Here is a 21947-nt window from a genome sequence, read left to right on the forward strand (position 1 = left end):
ATAGAATGAATCCATTGTGTTAGTATATACATTGTACAAACTCTAGTACCAGAGAATATTCAGGAATAAATTGTCAAAGTTGGCAACTATAATTAAAGAAATATTTACAAGGCTGCAGTGATCTGGAGATTGTTCATATGGCTTCACGTTCAAGGAAATTAACAAGATGAGATAATAAAACCCCCAAAATAAAGATGAGTAAAATGTCTGATATGGTTGCATTTCTCTAATGAATAAATTCCACAGAATAATACAGGAGGGAGGAAGGTTATTGATGCAACCGATATGACCACTGACTGGTTAGATATACCATTTAATATATGGTCACAAAAATAGCAAAATGCTTTTTTATTAGCAACAACACTCTGGACTCATTTAGAGTACATCTCAAGCTAGTAAACTCCCTTCGAGTCCACAGTCTTGCTAGGGAGGGCAACACACAAGCTCACACAAATCTTGGCTTCGCTCCAGCCGCCAAAGCACCAATGCAATGTGGGTGCCACAGCGCAATCGGACTCACTCCCCCCAACAGTTGTGTGTTGCCATCAGAGCAAGAAACAAGTGGGTGCACGTCCAAAGGAAGCGAGAATTCACTACGGCAATGAACAGGGTAAAATCAAAAAGCTTTGTTCCTGTCCTTGGACAGCAGAAATAGAAAGCTTCAGCTGACAGAATCAGACTTCACACTTGAAGCGTTTCACACGTCCGTTCTTAATCTAACGCAGACTGATTCAAGGGTAAGGTTACAGCCTTTACATACGAAACATGTCAAGCGTGAAGTCTGTTCCTGTCAGCTGAAGCTCGTTCATTTCCTCTAGATGTGCACCCGCTCGTTTGTTGGCATGAGGGCAACACACAACTCTTGTGAACAATGGAGGTACTGCCTGTAAATCACACCGGGAAAACAGGAACTAAGGAACACCCACGCCAGGCTGTACACCGATCAGCCATAACATTATGACCACCTGTCTAATATTGTGTAGGTTCCCCATTTGCTGCCAAAACAGCCCCGTCTCATTGAGGCATGGGATCGTCTCAACTTCTGAAGGTGTGCTGTGGTATCTGATACCAAGACGTTAGCAGCAGACCTTTTAAGTCTTGTAAGTTGCGAGGTGCGGCCTCCATGGATGCATTCTGGTGCCGTGTGTTATCCAGGTAAGCAAACATTCACGTGATGTAAAAGAAAACATAATTCATCAGACATGCCACCTTCTTCCATTGTTCCGTGGTCCAGTTTTTATGTTCACGTGCCCATTGTAGGCACTTTCGGCAGTGAACATGGGTCAGCATGGGCACCCTGAATGGTCTGTGGCTACACAGCCCCATACACAAACTGCAATGCACTGTGTGTTCAGAACCAGCATTAACACACAGACCAGCCTCCACCCCCACATGCATCAGTGAGCCTTGGCCGCCCATGACCATGTTGCCAGTTCACCACTTTTCCTTCCTTGGACCACTTTTGATAGGTACTGACCATTGCAGACCGGGAACACCCCACAAGAGCTCTAGTTTCAGTGATGCTCTGACCCGTCATTTAGTCATCACAACTTGGTTCTAGTCAAAGTTGCTCAGATCCTTACGCTCGGCCATTTTTCCTGCTTCTAACACATCAACCTTGAGGACGAAATGTTTATTTGCTGCTTAATCTATCCCAGCTACTGACAGGTGCCATGATAACACGATTATCAGTGTTATTCACTTCACCTGTCAGCGGTCATAATGTTATGGCTGATCGGTGTATGCAAGTATTCCTGCTTTCCTGCTTCAAGTAACAAAACCTACTTAGTACATGTTGCTAGGTACCTCACCAACAATAAAAATATGACATTTACAGAAAACAAAAAAGTCCCCATTTAACATTTCTTTCTTACTGGCAGATGTGGTTTATGGACGACTTGATGTATTTCATTTGTTCCTGTGTCACAGAAATCAATAGAACAAGGGGTTGCCAAACTGAGCTTGTTATAATTAGACGCTCGTGATGTGAGTTATTGGGAGGACATAAAATCTGAGTCATGCAGAGACGTCAACTCTGAAAATCTAGCAATTAAAAACATATAATTTTCTGCTAATATTCACTATTATGAAACTGAAAGTTGTGCTACACTATTTTTGTGTTAAGTATGGAAATATCATTGCACAATAGGTTGACGAATATGTTTATTCATCTTTGAATAAACTTTTCTGTAGTGGCATTGATTCCTCCCCTGACGTGTGTCCATAATTACTACCTGGACTGTTAATTATTCCGGATTGCCTCATGTTTAGAAAAACAATCAATGTAGCATTTCCTGTACAGTTCCTTTCAATGTTACTTGACTAAGTCTTTAAATGGTTTATAGAATAATTAGTAGAAACAAATGAAAAAACAATGTCATATAGTTACATAGTACATAAGGTTGAAAAAAGACCATCAAGTTCAATCCTTCTACCTAACCTTCCTACTCTTGATCCATAAGAAGGCAAAAAAAACCTAATTAAGCTAATTTGAATTCTGCCATCAGGGGAAAAATTCCTTCTTGACTCCAAAAGGCAATCGGATTTCTCCTTGGATCCAGAAGCTCTAAAATAGTAATTCTATTTATAGCCATTATGTCATAATGTTATATTTTAGTTGAAATATCTTACTTTGGCCTTGCCCTAGGGTTGAACGAGGGCAGCACCCCCTCCGTGGCTGCCATATCCTGGAGCCCCAAGATATGACATTATATTGCGGCAGCCCCGGGTCTTAAACGTTCACGGCACCTTGTAATGTGTCCTTTTGAGGCTATGCCGGCTTGGCATAGCTTCCATAGTGTAAATGGGCAGCACAGCAGAGAGCAGATCTGTCACCCAGTTTTGCAGCAGGGGACTACTACCTCCTGGACCTGACACCCCAGACCTAGTCAGCCTAGGCCACAATACATCACCGCATTACAGTGCAGTAAAATAGAGATAAATCAGTTCTGTACCGTATTGTCCACTTAACCTGGGAGATATGTGTGTGCGCGTGTCTGTGTGGGTTTTACATTTTCCGCACCGTGCTTCCCCAAGTCCCATGTAAATCAGGACGGTTGGGATGTATGTGTTATGTTACTGAAATGTTGATCCATCATAAGAGAGAAAATAATTAAAAGAGATTTAACTAACTACATAAAGGAAGTCACCTTGTTTCTCTAAATACTATTTTCTTACTAAAAATAAACTACTGCTGATAAAATTAGAACTTCCATTTATACTTATTTAGTAGCTCACAGCAAAAGACTATTGCTAACACCTTCTGTCAATCTGGAGCGCTTTATACACAGCCCAGTTGGTTTCTTAGGGCAGCTTCTACATCATTAAGTCGGAGCTATCATTAAATAAAAAAAAACAAAAAAACATGCAATCATTTCCCTCGTACAGGTGAATCCGTAGATTGTCGTAAAAAACATGACAATATTCCTTAGTGAATTCTCAGGTTGGGAGGGGTTTAGGGAAGTGCTGTTTGGTAGCGCTATGAGATTGCTACGCCCTGCCAGAGCTACTGCCACAGCTAATGATCGGTTTCATGAAGGAAGTCCACAGGGTTTAGTCTGTGTAGTAAATACAGAGAGCATAAAGGGTTAAAAGGAAGGACCATTCACAAGGAATAGGAAGCAAAACATTTTGGCAAGCAGCTTTCCATTTTTAGGATGTATACAATTCATGCAAGAACTGTTCTTCCATTAACCCTTTGAGCACAGGGGTCAGTACACATTATTTGCAGTGCAACTTTTCCACGGTTTTGATCGAGGGTAATGAAATGTTTAACATTAGAAAATACTAGAGTTTCTGTTATAGCTTGCATACACAACACATTTTCATTTGTTCGTACTTCAATGCATTGCAAACGCTGTTCATGCATACTCTCATGTGTGCACAATATATACAACTGTGTTATTATATCCTACGGTATGCATCACAGAATTTGTGTTTGTATCCAGACATTAGCTATTTTAGATTTGCATTTCTAAGAGGTTCTACGCTTGGCTGCTTTGGCACTTGCTGATGATGTCTGCTTCCTTTTCAGCTGCTTTTGGGTAAAGATGACACGGGGCTGCTGTCTGATGTAACCGGCAGACAGATTGAGCAACTACTGAATGATGTATTAATCTACACAAGCATGATGTTATTAGGAGCAGGGCACTTTCACAGTTAGCACACTTCATGGCCCCATTTAAATTTTTAATACTCCCTGTATGCAAAGTAGTTGTGATAAATCAGCATCTGTCCCTCAACTAAACCTCCTGACACAGCATTTTCAGATGACAATCACTTGCTTTTAATGTGCCTTTAAGTACAAAAAAATCCAATAAGAATACCAGTTCATCCACCTCCAGACAGTGACATGACCACAGATGAACAAATGATGATAGATGATGAAATATTCTGATTGTTCTATAAATTACAACTAATACACAAAAGTAGGTGATAAAAGTTGTGCAATAACCAGATGAGCAGCAAATCGGATTTCCCTGATCATACCTTCATTTGTTGCACCACATTTTCCCACATAGTAAGGGTCTAGTACTTGCACGCTTAGAAGTAATATAATTATTAAAACTAATAAAAGACACTTCATAAATAGGCCGGTATGACCGGTATATATCCAGCTTTAATGTTATACCAACCTAGGTTGTAATTGTTTGTAAAAGTTACTTGCTAATACACAATAAAATAAAAGAGAAGTGTATCTCTCTTAGTATACTATGCATTTCATAAATCCTTATTTTCTTACCTAGTGCTCTCATATTTAAATACAGAAACCCGTAGGCCGTTTGCATTTTTAAATGCTTCGCCTGGCAGACCCCACCGATTGACGTAAAATGTACGTAAAACTGTTCCTGTGTCCCGTTGGATTTAATCATCTTTGTGTTTCAAAAATGAGGTTTGGAAACATTAAAAATAAACCATAGAGGCAAACTATGGATGAACTGCTGGGTCAGAGGTCCTGCTCAAATTATTGTGCAGTGTTGTCATTGTACAAATACATTGCCTTACTATGGCAAACACAACATCATTGTAAGAGCAAACAACGGAACAGCGGCATTCTCAGCGCACATTTTATAGGAAACAAAAGGTAATTTCCTGTGATCTAGTTCAGCCGCAGAGATTTACATGAAGAGGTCAAAGCTTACAACACGTTTCCACCTATTGTTGCAAATTCAGAGGGTGGTTCCATTACAGTAACAAGTGGAAAGGATTATCTGCAACAAATATTGTATTTTAGTAAAGGGTGCAAGGAAATAAAGCATACCCCGAAACGTTTCAGGCTTCCAAACTGGGACGCCTGTGTTGGGGATGTGGGCAGAGGAGGTGCTGGTTAGGGCCATTGGCGAGAGTGGGTGAAGCTGGAGGTGCAGTCATCTGCCTACCATACTCAAAGAGCTCCACTCATCTGCAAATGTGGAGGGTTGTGCGGCACAGCCCTGACCTCTACTGGTTTACCGCTCCCCAAGCTAGTCAGGAGAGATCAGAAGATGTCCTCAACCAGCCCATGATCCCCTCTGCAGGACAATGGGAACTGTTCCCTGAAAAGTCACGTGACGTGACATATGAAAAAGCATTACAAATGACAGGGGACTCTTAAAAGGCTCTCATCTCTGACACAATAAGTTAATTATCTATTCCAGTTTTCACTTTAAAATGTATTGTGCTCTGCAGTGATGATGGAAGTCATGGAGGGGTAAGCTGGGGGCACCGGCTTGGGTCAAGCCTAGGGCACCATCCTAGGTAAATATGCCTCTGATAATACATGACTTGTGAGGGACCCATCTGAAATAATCTCTAAAGATGCAACCCCTCCCCCCTGGTGTCTTGCAAACCAGGACTTCTGATTGACCCCAAGGCAGGATAACCTACTAACCAATAATGGGACCCCCATAAAACCCTTTGCCATATTTAAATAAAATATGCCTCTCCCTGATCTGGGCCCTGTCATGTAGCCCTTAATGTTAATCCTCACCCTCCAGGGCAGTTAAGCACTTTATGCAGGAGACACTTACACACATATCACTATAATGTATAGTGAATTGTATGGTGATAACATGCACATTATCATGCACGTGTCCCTAGGTTTTTTTAGTTCCCTTATGAGGCATTTAGTAAATATACCACCATCTGTGAATTATAATAAACTGGCCAAACCTCTGGCACATACAGGGTTTTTTTGTTTCTTGTTGCCAGTAACACTTGGTATATAAGATTACAGAAAACAACACAAATCTACCATGAAAAAAATAGTACATGGCAGTTATTTATCTATACACCTTGCTAGCTAAATATCTAGTATACCCAAACAAGCTTGTTTTAAGGATTTCTGTTTATATATTCATGTGGACAGAATCCCCCTACAAAATGCGCGTGATTAAGACCTGAAAATGCCTTCCTGTTCCGTGATGAAGAAATTCACATGAACTCGTGAACATTCCTTTTATCAATGTGGACAGCTGCTATGGGTGGAAAGAAGTGAGCTTTTTTTTTTTTATCTCTGGGGACATCCTTGCTTACATTGTAGTTCCCCTGGAGATTAGGGTATGAAGTAATAAGGACACGATGGTTAATGAGTTTGCATGTAAGGAGACCAAAAATTAGACCTGGAATTTCTATGCGACTTGGTTAAGTGTGCAAAAATATTCATTGGCCCAACACTCTTTTAAAAAATGTATTTATTGAAGGTAAAAGTGTTAATCAAAACCAATATCATCCATGTGAAAAAGTAATTGACCCCCCTCAAACCTAATAACTGGTTATGCCACCCTTGGCGGCAATAACTGCAATCAAACATTTGTAATGACTGGCAAAAAATCTTTTCCTCCACAGTGATGCATTTTGGCTGCTCTTCATGGCAGAATTTTTTCAATTCTGCCACATTTGACGGTGTTTGAGCATGAACTCCCTTTTTAAAGGTCATGTCAAAGCTTCTCAACCAGATTCAAGTCAGGACTTTGACAAGCCCCCCAAAACTTGTATTCTGTTTCTTTTAATACATTCAAAGATAGACTTGCTTGTGTGCTTCGGATTATTGTACTTCTTCATAACCTAACAGAGCTTGAGCTTTAGGTTACAAACTAATGGCCGTATATTCTCCTTCAGGATTTTCCGAAATAAGAGTTTCATCAATTATGGCGGGTTGCCCAGGTCCTGAAGCATCAGCCCCTGATCACCACTACTGTGTTTGACTGTTGGTATGGTGTTCTTATTGTGGAATGCTGTTAGCACCAAATGTAACAGGACTCATGTCTTAAAATGTTTCACTTTTTACTCATCATTCCAGAGATTATCCCAAAAGTCTTGGGGGCACCAGGATGATTTTTGGCAAATATGAGAGAAGCCTTTGTGTTCTTTTTGGTCAGCAGTGGTTTGTGCCTAGCAACTCTTCCATGAATGCCATTTTTGCATTTTGTTAACACCGAACTGAGACAAGTAAGGTCTGCAGACCTTTACAGGTTAGTCCGGATTCTTTTGTGACCTCTTGGATGAGTTGATGCGCTCTTGGAGGAATTGTGGTAGGCCGGACACTCATGGGAACGGTCACCACTGTTCCAAGTCTTCTCTATTTGTAGATAACGGCTCTCACTTTGGTTTTGTAATCCTTTCAAGACTGTTAGATGTCAATGACTATGTTTCACATCTGTTCTTAAATTCCTGCAGATTGCGACATCATGTCCTGCGTTTTGAGACCTTTTAGACCACTTAATGTTTAGATTCAACAGTGCTGGCAGTAATCAGGACTGGCTGTGTCTAGTGAAAATCATCAATTCAATTTGTTTAATTGATTGATTTAGTAACTAAGAGTGTATATAAATCTATACTGTATAAACTACCGTATTTGCTCGATTATAAGACGAGGTTTTTTCCAGAGCAAATGCTCTGAAAAATACCCCTCGTCTTATAATCAGGGTCGTCTTATAATCAGACCTCAAATAGGTCTGATTATGAGACTAAGATCCAGATCCCCCGCAGCGATGCAGAGGACCTGGATCCTCCTGTGTTAACCCCCCCCCAACTTACCGGTGCTTCTGAGTCTCCGGTGCTTAGTCCGGGCTGCGTGTAGAGCTCTACGCGATACAATCGCGTAGAGCTCTACACGCTTCCCGGACTAAGCACTGGGGACCCAGATGCAGGGGACCTGGATCCTCCTGTGTTAACCCCCGACCCAACTTACCTGTGCATCTGAGTCCCCGGTGCTTAGTCCGGGCTGCGTGTAGAGCTCTACGCGATTCGCGTGGAGCTCTACATGCTGCCCGGACTAAGCACCTGGGGCTCAGATGCAGGGGACCTGGACCCTCCTGTGTTATGCGCCCCCCCCAACTCAGAAGCACCGGTAAGTTTGGAGGAGGGAGGGGGAGTGTTAAATGGGGGGTGTAAGGCATTTCTGGAGGCAGAGTGCTCTGTGAAATGCCTTTTAACCCCTTTAATGACACTCTGCCTCCTGAAATGCCTTAAACCTCCCTATATGCCACTCTTCCCCATAATATGCCTTTTAACCCTCTAAGTGCCAGAGTGGCATACAGGGTTAAAAGGCATATCATGGGGCACAGTGGCATATAGGGTAAAAAGGCACTTCTGGGGCAGATGTGCATAACTGGGGGGCAGGTTGGAAAATAGAAGGAAATAAAACCAAAATATTTTTCTCAAGCATAGCTTTTATTAAAAAAAGTGTTTAAATGAATTAACATTTACTGGTAAAACTTTTTTCCTATAGTGTCATCTTATATTCAGGCTTTTTCTTTTTTTCCTAAATTAATATTAAGATTTGGGGGGTCGTCTTATAATCAGGGTCGTCTTATAATCGAGCATACGGTATATATATACTATATTATATCTATAAAATACTTTTTTTCCGGCTCTGTACATGATATATAATGACACCTTAGCTGAAATACCTTTAATATATTTATTGGAATATACATCTTCTCTCTTCAACCAAAACACAGGAACATGGAACTCGACGGAAAATAGAAACCTACTGTAACTTTTTTTGATTAATACACGTGCTTGCAAACACTGCTTACAGAAGCTAACTATTCTGAGTCATATACATCCATTTGTATACCTCTCAAATCCTGGTGCAGCATTTGATTCTTTTTTCTATCCTAGCTTAAGATCCGTCAGTAAATCCAAGCTCCTTGATCTATCTAACCTACACCTCCATTAAACTAACGCAAAGCCACCCGCTGCGGTGAGAAAAGTTTTCAGGCATTTATAGTGACATTAACTGGAGCACTCAAAACTATATATCATGACTCAGGTCAGAGAACAGTTTGTGACTAGTTTCGAAAAACAGAACGCGGAGTAACTGCTTCTGAAGGAGATAAACCTTGATTCATTCCTCCTTTTTAAAAGGTACTTCATATCTATAATAACAGCCTTTTCTGTTGCTTTAATAGGCAATATATTCTTCAGTCACAATAAATTAGATTACAGAAGGAAGTACATAGTTGGTTTACATTTTTGTATATATATATATTTTTTGAGCGAGTAGTTGATATTTTAATACAAATGCTCATGGCTGAGGGCACAGGAACAGGGCCAGTCCTATTATAAAGGGACTAGTGGTTTGAGCTTAGTGGGGGTACACACATGATGTGAATTCCATTGTTACCAAGAAACTACCTGCAGCGCCGGACCCCAGAGATACAGTATGCCTAGGGTGCTAAAAACACCAGCGCAGCAATAACCCAGAGTCAAGGCAAAAAAAAATCGTAATTCCATTCAATACTACCAGCTTCAGTATCTAGAGAACTTTAGACCAAAAAGGTACCAACACTATAACACATAACAACATAATGAATAATAATACAAGATATATTGGTGAAATGGGAAGCAATTTACCTATCATTTTTTTTTTTAGAATTAAGAATGTGGACACAATTTTCATGTATCTACGTGCATGCAATTGTTGTATTCTTAGAACTGTGACTTTTCAATTCTTATCTCTCGACCCCTGTGCTCTTATCTGCAAAAAATATATATTAACCCTAATCTGAAGCGCAACACACATCATGAGAATGGTTCAAGTTGCAAATAGTTAAAACTACACAAAACAAATTAACCAATTAAAGACAAGAGAAAGGAGAACCTACCAAAGAGCGCTCCAGAACCTGGACCAGCTAGAGAGCCTATCCTTTCTCCTCTTTGAACACATCTGAAAGGACACTACAAGGACCCATCGGTGATTGGGGAGGACACGCTTTTTTGGTTCTGGTTCTGGTGCTACTCTCCCTGCTGCTTAGACAGACACCTATAATGACCAGCCTAGTCATAGGAGGAGAAGCTCAGGTGCAAGATCACAGATATTTCGACAAAACGTGTTCTACACGTAATTACAGACAATACATTGAAAAACACTAAACCATTCAAAAGCATTAGTACAACATACAGTCCAATTTTTTATTCTCTACTAATTATGGAAACAGTTTACATAGCTTTCAGTTCTTATTAAAGGTGATACAATTGTAGATCACAACGGCTATATTGAATCCATTTCTGTTTATTATAGCAGATTGTCTGTAATGCTTCAATATATATTTTTGTAAAAAATAATTTTTCCCTCAAAAGCAGGTGGTACCAGAAAAGGTGCCATTCTGTGGACATTCTGTGCTTTGTATGTCACCTACATTTTAGTTCTTTAGCACAATTACAGAATTTAACCCCTTCTGTTATGTGGCCACTCTGTGACAAGTTATGTTCTGTCATTTACATTTTTTAAATGTAACCCTTTGGCATATAGGTAAGTTTTTTCCATTACTATAATATCACAAACGAATGCTTAAATTGTCATGAAAACATATACACAGGTTTCCCTAAGTAAACGTGTAAGCCATCTATAAGGTTCTCTCCTAAACATAACTGCAGCGACAGTATTAAAATTGTCCCAGCCTCACGGGAGAAAAATGTGTCCCCACCCCTGGCACTCAAAGCGTTAAACCAACATACCTAGCTTTTAAATACCGTATTGGCTCGGATATAGGCCGCCCCCGTATATAGGCCGCACCCTAAAAGTTTGGTGCTTTTTTTAAAGAAAAAGTTTTTTTCTTTAAAAAAGCACCAAAAAAAACATGCTGCCACTCTGTCCCCCCCGAGATATGCTGCCACTGTCCCCCCCCCCCCGAGATATGCTACCACTGTCCTCCCTCCCCGAGATATGCTACCACTGTCCTCCCTCCCCGAGATATACTGCCACTGTCCTCCCTCCCCGAGATATGCTACGACTGTACTCCCTTCCCAGACATATGCTACCACTGTCCTCTGCCCCCCCCGACTTACCGGAGCAGACTCCCGGGTGTCTTGCGGGGCCGGCGGGGGACATCTACGCAATACAACTTCCGGTGCCGGCACTGGATGTGCCGGCACCGGAAGTTGTATACGCGTATTGCGTATATGTCCCCCGCCGGCCCCGCAAGACACCAGGGAGTCTACTCCGGTAAGCCGGGGGGGGGGCAGAGGTAAAAGTAAAGTGGGAAGTGCTGGCAGGGGAGGCTGTCTGAGCGTATCGGGGAGTAGGATGCAGGTCCCCTGCACCGCTGCGGGGGATCTGTATCCTAACCCCGCTGCCTGCCCGGCGCCTGGGACTGCATGTCCCGGGCGTCAGGCGCTAGACCCCGAATATAGGCCGCACCCCCACTTTAAAGACTTAAAGTGGGGGAAAAAAGTGCGGCCTATATTCGAGCCAATACGGTACATTTCTTAGACACATATCTCCTACTGCAATCCATCCTCAGACTTACATTAGGGTATTTTCCAGAAGGTGATGCGAGAAGAAATGGCAGTACATGCAATGTTAAGTAACATACTGTATATTAGCAGATTAAAAGTTATGCAGCACCCTGATTAGTACAGTAAACAGCTGCCTATAGCATACTGCTTTAGATAACAAAGGCAGACACAGTAGAATTGCATATCTTATAGAGCATGTCCATTGTAACAGTGCGGTGAGGGTCTTTAAATGCAAGGGAACATCTGCCAATTTTACTTTTGGTGGTCAAAAACCATAACAATGAGAAACCAATGTAATGTAAGTCTGAGTCTGCTGTACACCCTATTTGAATTCTATGATTTTACATATCAGGACATAATAAAAATCATCTATTGCTTAGCAGGTCTAAAAATTAGGTAAATACAACCTAAGATGAACAATACATGCCATATTACACTGTGTCATGATGTATTCAACAAAGATAAAGCCAAAATGGAGAAGCCATGTGTAGAAACACATTAGTTAATGATTAGTTTGATGATCTGAAACATGTAAATCAGTAAAGCAGAAGTTGTAATTTCAACTCACAGCCTTAACTATGCGTTATGAAGAGTCAAACCCTGGCAAGGTTCTCCCTTAAGAAAGGATAACATGGGTTCAGTGATTGTAGGTACTTGCTAGAGTCACTGCTGGTTCCCAGTGTTAAGGTACAACTATTGTTTCTCCTAAACAGTAAAGCATGTGATCTTTGTAGAAAGTAGGAACACTTATGAGTTTAATACCAATTTTTTGGGAGGCAACAATGACTTGAAATTTATCCACATTTAAACACATGAAAAGAAAACAATACCAGCACGAATCCAAACCTGCAAATACATATTTTTAATAAACATGAGGCCTTACTATTACATTTTCTGCCAAAGGACACAAGCTTGTCACTATAGGACGCGAGTCCTGATTGAAGTACAGTGAAAAGGATTGGTGGATATCAGTGTCAGATTCAATTGTTGATTTCTGTTTAAGAAGCCATACCTTTTATTTTCTTCTTATTGGTATACCATGGGCGCACTTTCCTCAACCAAACTTAGTAATGATTTGCATCCTTTTTATCCAAGCAATTTCTAGATGTCAGTGGCCAGAACAGCTCAATTGTCAGGGAACAGACAGTTAACACTCACTGGGGATAATTCACTGTGGTTGGATCTATGCTTTGAACTTGAAACCATTAATACTCCAAGCAAAACTGCAATGGAGCGGAGTTGATTATTTTTTATATGAATATATACGTGTTGCATGTATGTATATAACATGATAATATATTTTAGCCATTACCAGAGCACATTTCCCATGTAAAATAACAGAAGGTAGTTATTGGAACCTCTACCTTCCAGGAGACTACTGTAGTTCATACAATCCACTAGTCTTTGAAAGATGCTTTGTGTCACTCCAAGTGTTTGCCACAGACCCAGTGGAGCTGCTGGTCTTCTCTGAGGTCCATGAGGTTTTGGACTGACCGCCAGCTGCATTGACAAGCATATGCTCTTGTTCCCTTCTTCTTTATCATCTTAGACTGCAGTTTGCTGAGCTCAGGCATATTATTCCTATAGCAAGGCAAATTGCATTTGATCATTTAATGCAACATCTCTTACTATAGACAATAAACCTGGTATCCTGGTGAGGGTTGACAGAAATGCACGTCAGCACACTACTACACTTCAAATATACCTGAAAAAGAGGTAGTCACAAGATGCTTCCCATTTGTAGTCATCAAATAGTACTATTTTAAAATCACACACAGTGCAGCGTAGTTGATCACAAGCTCTGGAAAAAAGAAGGCACAGATATTAGTTAAACTGTAAATGTTTTTGCATTTTCTATAATAATGAAAACATAGAAACATTAATTTCTTTTTTATGCAGTTTTACAATCAGTTTTTTTCTTTTTTTTTTTTTGGCGGGCTCAGTACTCGTTCTAGAGCGAAGATGCATCAGTGGTGCCAGGTTTTGCAGTTCTCAAACCAGTACTGAACCACTAAGTACGTATGTGCCCTGAGCTCAGCGGGTTCTCAAATCCACAAGTTACATGGCACAACCAGGGATGGGTTAGCGGAAAACACATCACAACTTAGTGTATATCCCTATCTATTTCATTTTATTGAAGCCTCAAGGTTCATTGCTTTGATGTGACGTAAAAAAAGTGCCGCTGTAAGGTCACAATGGGAACTGTACCCCCCAACAATTATCTTTGGAGGCCACACTGTCCAGACCGAAGACCTGCAGACAGGACCACTGGAGTTGTCTGGGGGAGTTGCAAGCCAAAAAAAAAATAAAAAATACCACACCTCCCTCACCAAAAAGCCAAATATTCAGGCGAAGATAGCACACATACAGCATATTATTAGCATACTTTTTAATAAACATTTATTTTAGATTTAACTCTCCATTATGTCTCTCTCTCATACATACATATACACACCTAGATATAAAACATAATTTTTTTTCCTTGCTGGAAACTATATTCCTGTCATTGTTACCTGGGTGGTTTAGAAAGGCTTGAATGGATTCCTCATCCCCTTTCCAAACATATAAAAGAGATAATGCATGTATCTTAAATATAGGACCAGATTCATGTCCCAGTTCTATCCATTCCAGACATATTGGTTTTTCCACCCTCCCATAAAGAGATTGCCATAGCTGGGGAGAATCTGGTATGTTAATAAATAAAAGTTTATATGAACATCTTGCATTATCTACTATAGCTTTTACACAAACATGTTGCTTCAACTTCAATGAAAGACGTGTCCTTTTCATTTGCAGCCACCACTGTCTAGAGGGGTGAGAGCCTATAGTGAATCACACAATAAATGTTCTTGTCATTTATTCCCAATATACCGAAGAATCCGCAAAAAATGATGTGGTGGGATATTCCACTTGTAATTCAGCGCACAGAGCAGCACGTCAGAGAAACCAAGTGTGAAAGTTGTTGAGTGGCTTAGGTGGCCTTAGTGTGAATGAATTAAAAGGTTAGCGGTTCTTGATGACGCGTGAAAGCATTCGATCAGCGTTTTTGGCGAGGAGCGGCTTAATCAAACAATGGCAGCACTGTGCTATCACTCACCCCCTTTCAACAGGCGGCTGTATATGGAGATTACAGCCATTGTCTATCACAAGTGTCTTCTCAGATAAGGTTCTAAAGTCTGTGTTAGCGGTGATGGTCCCACCCAAAAATGTAGATGAGATGGCACTCTCCTATCAGTAGTCAAGTAGTCAGTGAAGATTTAAGTCATATACTATTTGAATTTAGCAATAAGATGCATGTATGCTGTTAAAGCTGCAAAGGGGGGACCAACTTCATATTAATGAATATGTATTTAGAATGTGATGTCATCAAAGTCCCTGTTGGTGTAATGGTGTCCCAATACTTGTGTCCATACAGTGTATGTGTAAGAGATAGAGCAAAAGAAGGAAAAAAAACAGAAGGGAAAGGAAAAGCCGCAAGAGACAGAAACAGTAAGGTGTAATATTATATATATAGTTTGATTAAAGGTTTCATGACAAAAATAAAATACCCGTAACACCCCCCCCCCCAAAAAAAAAAAACCTCATATCTTGAATGCTTGTGACGTTTGCTGGCCCAATAAATGGCACAACTTTTCATTAAACATTTTAGTGACGAAACAAAAAAAAGTTGATTTCCTTTTTAAAATTAATAATATCTTACAAATAAAATATACGAACATTTTGCAGGCGCTGATGTCATTAGCCATAAAAAATATCTGGAATATAGAGGATTTTTTTTTCTGTCCCAGAACCTAAACCATGTTGTATTTTATAATGTCTATAAATAAGCTAGTAGAGGGATGATAACGTCATTCTCTTCTATACACAGAAATATCCTTCTCTCACACGCAGGAATGGCCTCCAAGCAGAAGTGGTAGAGTTAATATAGTCAGTAGTTTCAAGTACTGTTAAAATTAATTAAAATGTGTGTTTTTTTTTAAATAAAAACCATGGTGTTGTTGCAGACAACCTACAAAGCCACAAACTTCTGAAGAGCTGACATGCTGCTGATGGGAATCGACATTCCTTCCTCTCTCAAAGTGGATTTACTCAGCATACCTTACATTACTGATGACAAAACAATCATGCATTTGTTAGCCATTTGCCCCATCCAAATGTTGAACCGTCTAAGATGGAATTTCATGCCCTCCTATGAGGTTACATTGCTGCTCAGTAAGGTAAAACTGAACAGACTAACAAACATGTGGGTCAGAAATTCCTCTAGTGGTTTAATTTATTATGTAATATTTACAGCGATTCTTCCAACAGGATGCATGAGAGGCACATGAAATAGTTCAACACTGCCATCTCCTGGCCAAGTTAGGATACTGCACTCTATTATTGAGAAAACAGTACGTTTTTACATATTTTTCCAAAAGTTGACATTTTTAATTAAGATGAAAAGTATATTGTTCATTTTGTATATATGAGAACTGGATACCCTTATAGAATGTCTTGAAATATTAAAGAAGAGTTCTAAGTAACATTTTATTGGTAATAATTGCCTATTAAGTTTAACATATAATATCACATTTTACATATGTCAATGAGACACTCCTCATAACATACAGGATTACACCCTTTCAACAATGTATAGAGATTCATGCCGTTCTTTAGGACGCACATTATCTTAATAGATATTGCAATTTAAGCCATACAGTAAAATTGACTTGCATGGTCCAATAGGTTGTTGACTGACATTTATTAGTCAAAAACCACTGCTGACCCCCCCCCCCAAAAAAAAAACCCACAAAGGCTTGTCTCGCATTCGCCAAAAATCATCTTGATGAGCCCCAAGACTTATGAGATAATATTCTGAGGACTGATGAGTCAAAAGTGGAACTTTTTGGAAGATGTGAGTCTTCATATGGCATAAAGCTAATACAGCACTAAAACCACAATAAAAACATCATACCAACAGTCTAACGAGATGATCAGGGGCTGCTTTGCTGTTTCAGGACCTGGGCGACCTGCCATTATTGATGGAGCCATGAATTCTGCTCTCTACCAGGAAATATTGAAGGAGAACATCTGGCCATCAGTTTGTTACCTAAAGCTCAAGCGCAGTTGGGTTACGCAGCAGGACAATGATCTGAGTAACACAAGCAAGTCCACCTCTGAATGATTGTAGAAGTACAAGGTCTGCTGCCTGAACATCTAATCCCTGCCACTTGCACATGCGTAAACGACCCTAGAGTCAATTACACACTTACCTTTTATATATATTTGTGCCAAGGCCAAGTAGAACATCACTTCCTCCAACGTACGCAGGGCAGCATCTGGGCAGAAGAATAACAGGTTAGTTTCTCCTCATTTGCCTACCACTGCTATATATATATATATATATTACTTTAAACAATTAAGGCATCTATTCATCCAATTAAACTTTCTTCTGGGGGGACTTACTTTTTACATCTCACGTGACTGGAGTGTTGGTTCGCTGATTTGTTCTGTTTCTCCTGAAAAATATTAAGTAGACAGATTGGCAGATGTTTTGGTGAATTGATTTGCTATTAAAACAATACAGAATCTTTGTATGCAGGTAATGCTTCATTATAACAACATGCTTTTGAACCTCAATACATTCAATAGCTTCAAAGGCATATCTGATGAGCAGTAAGGAATACACAACTTTACAGGAGTAATTATATTAAAAATGTTTAGCATAAAATCAAGGATGAGTATTTGCCGCTGAAGTCCATATAGTTAAATATTAAATTCTATTGAGATGGCAAAAAGGGTGTGCTATTCATTCTCAATTGAATTAGATCCTTTTAACCCCCTGAGCAATGCAGCGTGCAAAGCTTCAGCGATACTTACAAAAAATACATTGCTTATCCTTTTTAACCAAGGTGTGTTTAATCAAACCAACAAGATTGCTAGAGAGTTGCATTGCTTCTTTTCTACGTGCAGGATCAAAAGTAGCCCAAAAGAATCCATTTCATTGTTTTTATTATGCATTACATGGCAAACATTGTGCTTCTTATCAGAGACGCACTGGAGCCGGGCCACCAAAGTGCATAGCAAAATCAAGGAGTTCAAATGTTTTACTTTAACACGACACAACAGTACAGAGTCTAAACCCAATGAGTATGAATGCATTTGTCAGGAACGACTCTACAGCGCACCTAATAATATTGCTACTTTGTACATCAGTAATGATGTTTTTGAGTTGTGGGGGAAGCCAGCATGGTTATGTGATGGCTCTTCACCAATGACTGGTCCCCCCCCCCCCAAGTCTACCATCTCTCACCAATACTTTATTTTCACAAAGGACATGGGTGCCTGTAGTATTGGTTTCTGAGGGTACAGAGAATGGCTAGCTGGTGCATCTTGTATTGATCATCCAAGGGCTATGCCAACAGAATGTTAAGACAGAATGCTGGCACTTGGCATGCATCCTCAATCTAGAAATTCCGACTATGAAGCACAATATCTAATCTTATTTTAGGAAGATTCACAAATCCAATGCGATCTTTTTGGATGCTGGCAGAGAGATCAGTCAAACCTTTACTTAAAATATGTTGCATACATGCTGCAGCATAATTAAAAATAATAATACATGTTGTTAAAAAACAAACACCACAAAACTCAAACACAGTAAAACTCTGCACAGTTCCACGAGTGTCAAATGCTTACTTAGAGTCAGGTGCTAAGTCAGGTGCTCACAATTGGGCACCCTATGGGTCCGAATCCTTTAGACTATCCCTACTATGCTGACATTGTAGAGTTCCTGTCAAGGCCGGCCGGGCTATGGAGCAGAGTGGGGTTATTGCCCCAGGTAGCAGTTTTGAAGAGGAGGCACTTTGCCGCCCCCAGAAATGCTTTTGGACGCTATTATTAGCTTCTCTGCAGTCTTCGGACCTAATGCACGCTGCGCAGAGCGTCTTCACCTCCATGATTAGAGGAAATCTCTCGTGTGGCAGCATGGGCATGAGTTTCTCGCAGAGCGCGGTGATGTCACCCTGGAGCTGATACCAACTACAGCGGCTACCAGCAGTGACATATACGATCCCTGATCCCTGTGGGTTTTTGCAGCTCAATGTCCCGGGCCGGCCCTGGTTTCTGCATAGATGCAGCGACGTTAACATCTCCTGTCATAATCATTTCTAAACAACTTAGTTGATGGAGTTGGAGTATCTGCCAGTAACCATACGCCCCACTTAGTCCGTATTTCAGCCTTTTAGTATCGTACCAAAGCTAAAGAAAGAACCGTGCTTTAAGTATTCACTTACCTTCATTTCTCCATCACAGTTTACGTTAAGTATATCTTCAATCAAATCATCAATATTTTCATCATCATTAGATGCCTTCACTAATACATTTCCAGCACTGCAAGGAGGAAGATTCGAGTAAAAAAAAGCAATGTATTTTTATACAAATAAAGGATTTCAGTCGCTTTGAGAATTAATGCAGACATAGTGTTTAATACTTAAATCTGATCGCACATTATTACATCATTTCCACTTATTTATAAGCACATCTTGTAATATGGTATAATGACAGCGACTTAAATGACCGGAAGTCACAAGTGCGGTGACTTTCCAAATGTAAATATACTAGCATTGGCTGTGTGTCTATGATACCTTCGTGTTGTAAGTATGAACGGGAGATGGGAAATTTAAAAGACAGCTACATAGTTACCTGTTGTCCATGTAATCAAAGCTATAGAACAGTATATGATCAGCCACCTAAGGGTTAACTGCACAAAGTTTACTCTGCATCAATAACATGAGACCCGATTGCAGAGAATTGTTGCATTGTCTTTAAAGGATATAAGCGCAGGGGGGCTCAGCCCCATAAAGAAACAGGTTATCTTTGACCCCCCCCCCCCAAAAAAAATAAAACAAAAGATAAGGATCCTAATAAACAGTGAATAAAAAAAAAAGAAAAGCAGCGATGCTGCAGTGTGACACCTGCTCGGCTCCGGCTTAACCCGTTCACCCGCCCGGTATGAAGCTCTCGGAGCTCCTGGTCCGCAGTACTTGGTCTCCACTTCGTCCAAGAGCTGGTCCAGGTCATCGTCAGGCACCGAGGTCCCCATTACCCTGGCTGTATAAACAGTTGCTAAACGACGGCTCGCTCACGTACGGGAGGCGCTTTGGGTCAAACTTCCTTCGTAAGACGTAGCGTGTGCGTATATGGCTGCTTATGAAACGCGTCACTTTTGTCTGTAATATTTAGTGACTATAACCATTAATAGAATATTGTCAGTCACATTGATTGTGCCCGTGCAACTAGTCATGGCCAAACGGCTTATGTGAACGGACACTTCCCGCGTCAGCTCAAACCCTACCACGACTATGTTTTGATTTATATTTTTTTAGTCAATTTAAATGTTTTATTTTAAATATTAAATATTTATTTCTCAATTCATTTGTCAGTTTAAAATGAATTGACAAATATTTTTAAATCAAAACATTAAGGGGAAGACCCTTCCCGTGTAGGCTCGAGTCCTACCACGACTATGTTTTGATTTATATTTTTTTTACTCAAGTCAATTTAAATGATTTTTATTTTAAATATAAAGTATGTATTTGTCAATTCATTTGTCATTTCAAAATGAATTGACAAATATTTTATAAATAAAACTCATTTAAATGAAAACATGTAATGGCTGCTCTGAGTCTTGTATTTACTACCACAGCGTTGTTTCTGGTATTGTGCGTTTTACTTTTATTTTCATTGTAAAGCATGTTGGACACCCATTTTAGGAATCCCTCGTTTTAGCCATTGAGAGGTATACAGTATATACGGTGTACTAGGTTCAGGGGGCACACTGAGCCACTGAGGGGCCCAGTGGAGTCACGTAACGCGCATTACCCATGGCAGAGACGCAGAGCGCAAACTGCAGGGGAGACAGGACTCAGCGAGGTAAGATGGAGGGGAGAGCTGTACTGTAGAGTAAGCATGTATGTAAAGAGACATACACTACCGTTGAAACATTTGGGGTATAAAAAGAGTTTTCTAGTGACCCCCCCCCCTGTGCTCCAGACTCTCTGGCGTCTAGTGTGGTCAGCCGGTGGGCGTCTGTGCGATGCATGTAGACAACCTCTCCTGCTACCCGGCACTTCCGCTGGGTCTTCTATGACTGAGCACCGTAAGGTCATGCACGCCGGCGCTCTGTCATAGAAGCCCCAGCAGAAGTGCTTAGTCTTATAGTCAGACCTCTATTTGCTCGGAAAGAAAGCTCAGCCTTTCTTGTGTTCGAATCACAATTATGCTGCCAACTTTCCCTAGTAAATATATTCTAATTCGTTCCTTTTCCACCTGTTAGAAGCTTGGTCTTCTGGACACAATATAAAAAGCAAATCAAACAAGACAATCAAATGCATGTGCATTTGTCTCTGCTTTGCATTGTAGTGGAAAGTATATTTAAGTTCATCCAAAAACTTATTGTTGGATTAGAGGATGGGGTTCTAAATTTTGGATCCAAGAAGTCATTTGCTGTTAACTGATGTTTGATGCTCCAGAACTGCAGATGTAGTTTTTTTTCGGGCGTACTGTTTCTTACGTTATTGGTTAATTGTTCACAATAACTCTTTTAAAGGATTGTTATTTATGAAACTTGATTTGAGTAAAACATTTGAAAAGTGGTCCAATTGGGGGAGTCTAATCCACAGGAACATTGTCGGTTGCTATAGTGATAAAATCTTGTTTCAAACTTTTCATGATCAAAAAAAAAATAACTTCTTAAAGGATACCTCAATACAGAATATTGATAAATTATTCAGTAATATCGTTCACCAAGTTGTGGATCGAGCTATAATAATGCAATGTCCTGCAGGCTGTTGCACATTTTTGATCTTACATGAAAGGCCTTTATAGCGTTTTTTTCTTCAGAAGCTTTCAGACCACAAAAATCTTTCATGTCATGATAGTTTTATGTCAAGAAAAAAATATGTACGAAACTCCCTACATGTCTACAATGTCTGCAATATTAAGAGGAACATTTCTCAAAGCGGTCAGGTGGCTGTAATAAGCAACAGACGGTGCCAGGCGTGACTCATTAGTTTAAAAATCAGATGTGTATGTGTTATTCAACAAAAAATGTTAATTTTGTGCAAGTCTTTATAGTCATTCATATAAAATGATGACTATATGGCTATCATGGCTATCATACTACACAAAGCAGAATCACATTATAAAGATCTGCTATTTTAAAGTGTGATAACTGCTACGTT

The 21947-nt window shown here is 40.1% G+C and overlaps 1 protein-coding gene across 1 annotated transcript; it reads right to left on the minus strand.

Moving 5' to 3' along the window:
• Positions 1-12958: 12958 nt before the first annotated feature.
• CFAP418 (cilia and flagella associated protein 418) lies at positions 12959-19859 on the minus strand. The gene is made up of 6 exons (XM_053466763.1): positions 19680-19859; positions 18999-19095; positions 17170-17222; positions 16977-17042; positions 13430-13525; positions 12959-13305 (listed from the first exon to the last, which is right to left on the minus strand). The coding sequence occupies exons 1-6, from the start codon at positions 19805-19807 to the stop codon at positions 13146-13148; spliced, it is 600 nt and encodes a 199-aa protein (XP_053322738.1). The 5' UTR covers positions 19808-19859; the 3' UTR covers positions 12959-13145.
• Positions 19860-21947: the final 2088 nt, after the last annotated feature.

This window comes from Spea bombifrons, chromosome 5 (genome assembly GCF_027358695.1).
Source record: "Spea bombifrons isolate aSpeBom1 chromosome 5, aSpeBom1.2.pri, whole genome shotgun sequence".
Classification (NCBI taxonomy): domain Eukaryota; kingdom Metazoa; phylum Chordata; class Amphibia; order Anura; family Pelobatidae; genus Spea; species Spea bombifrons.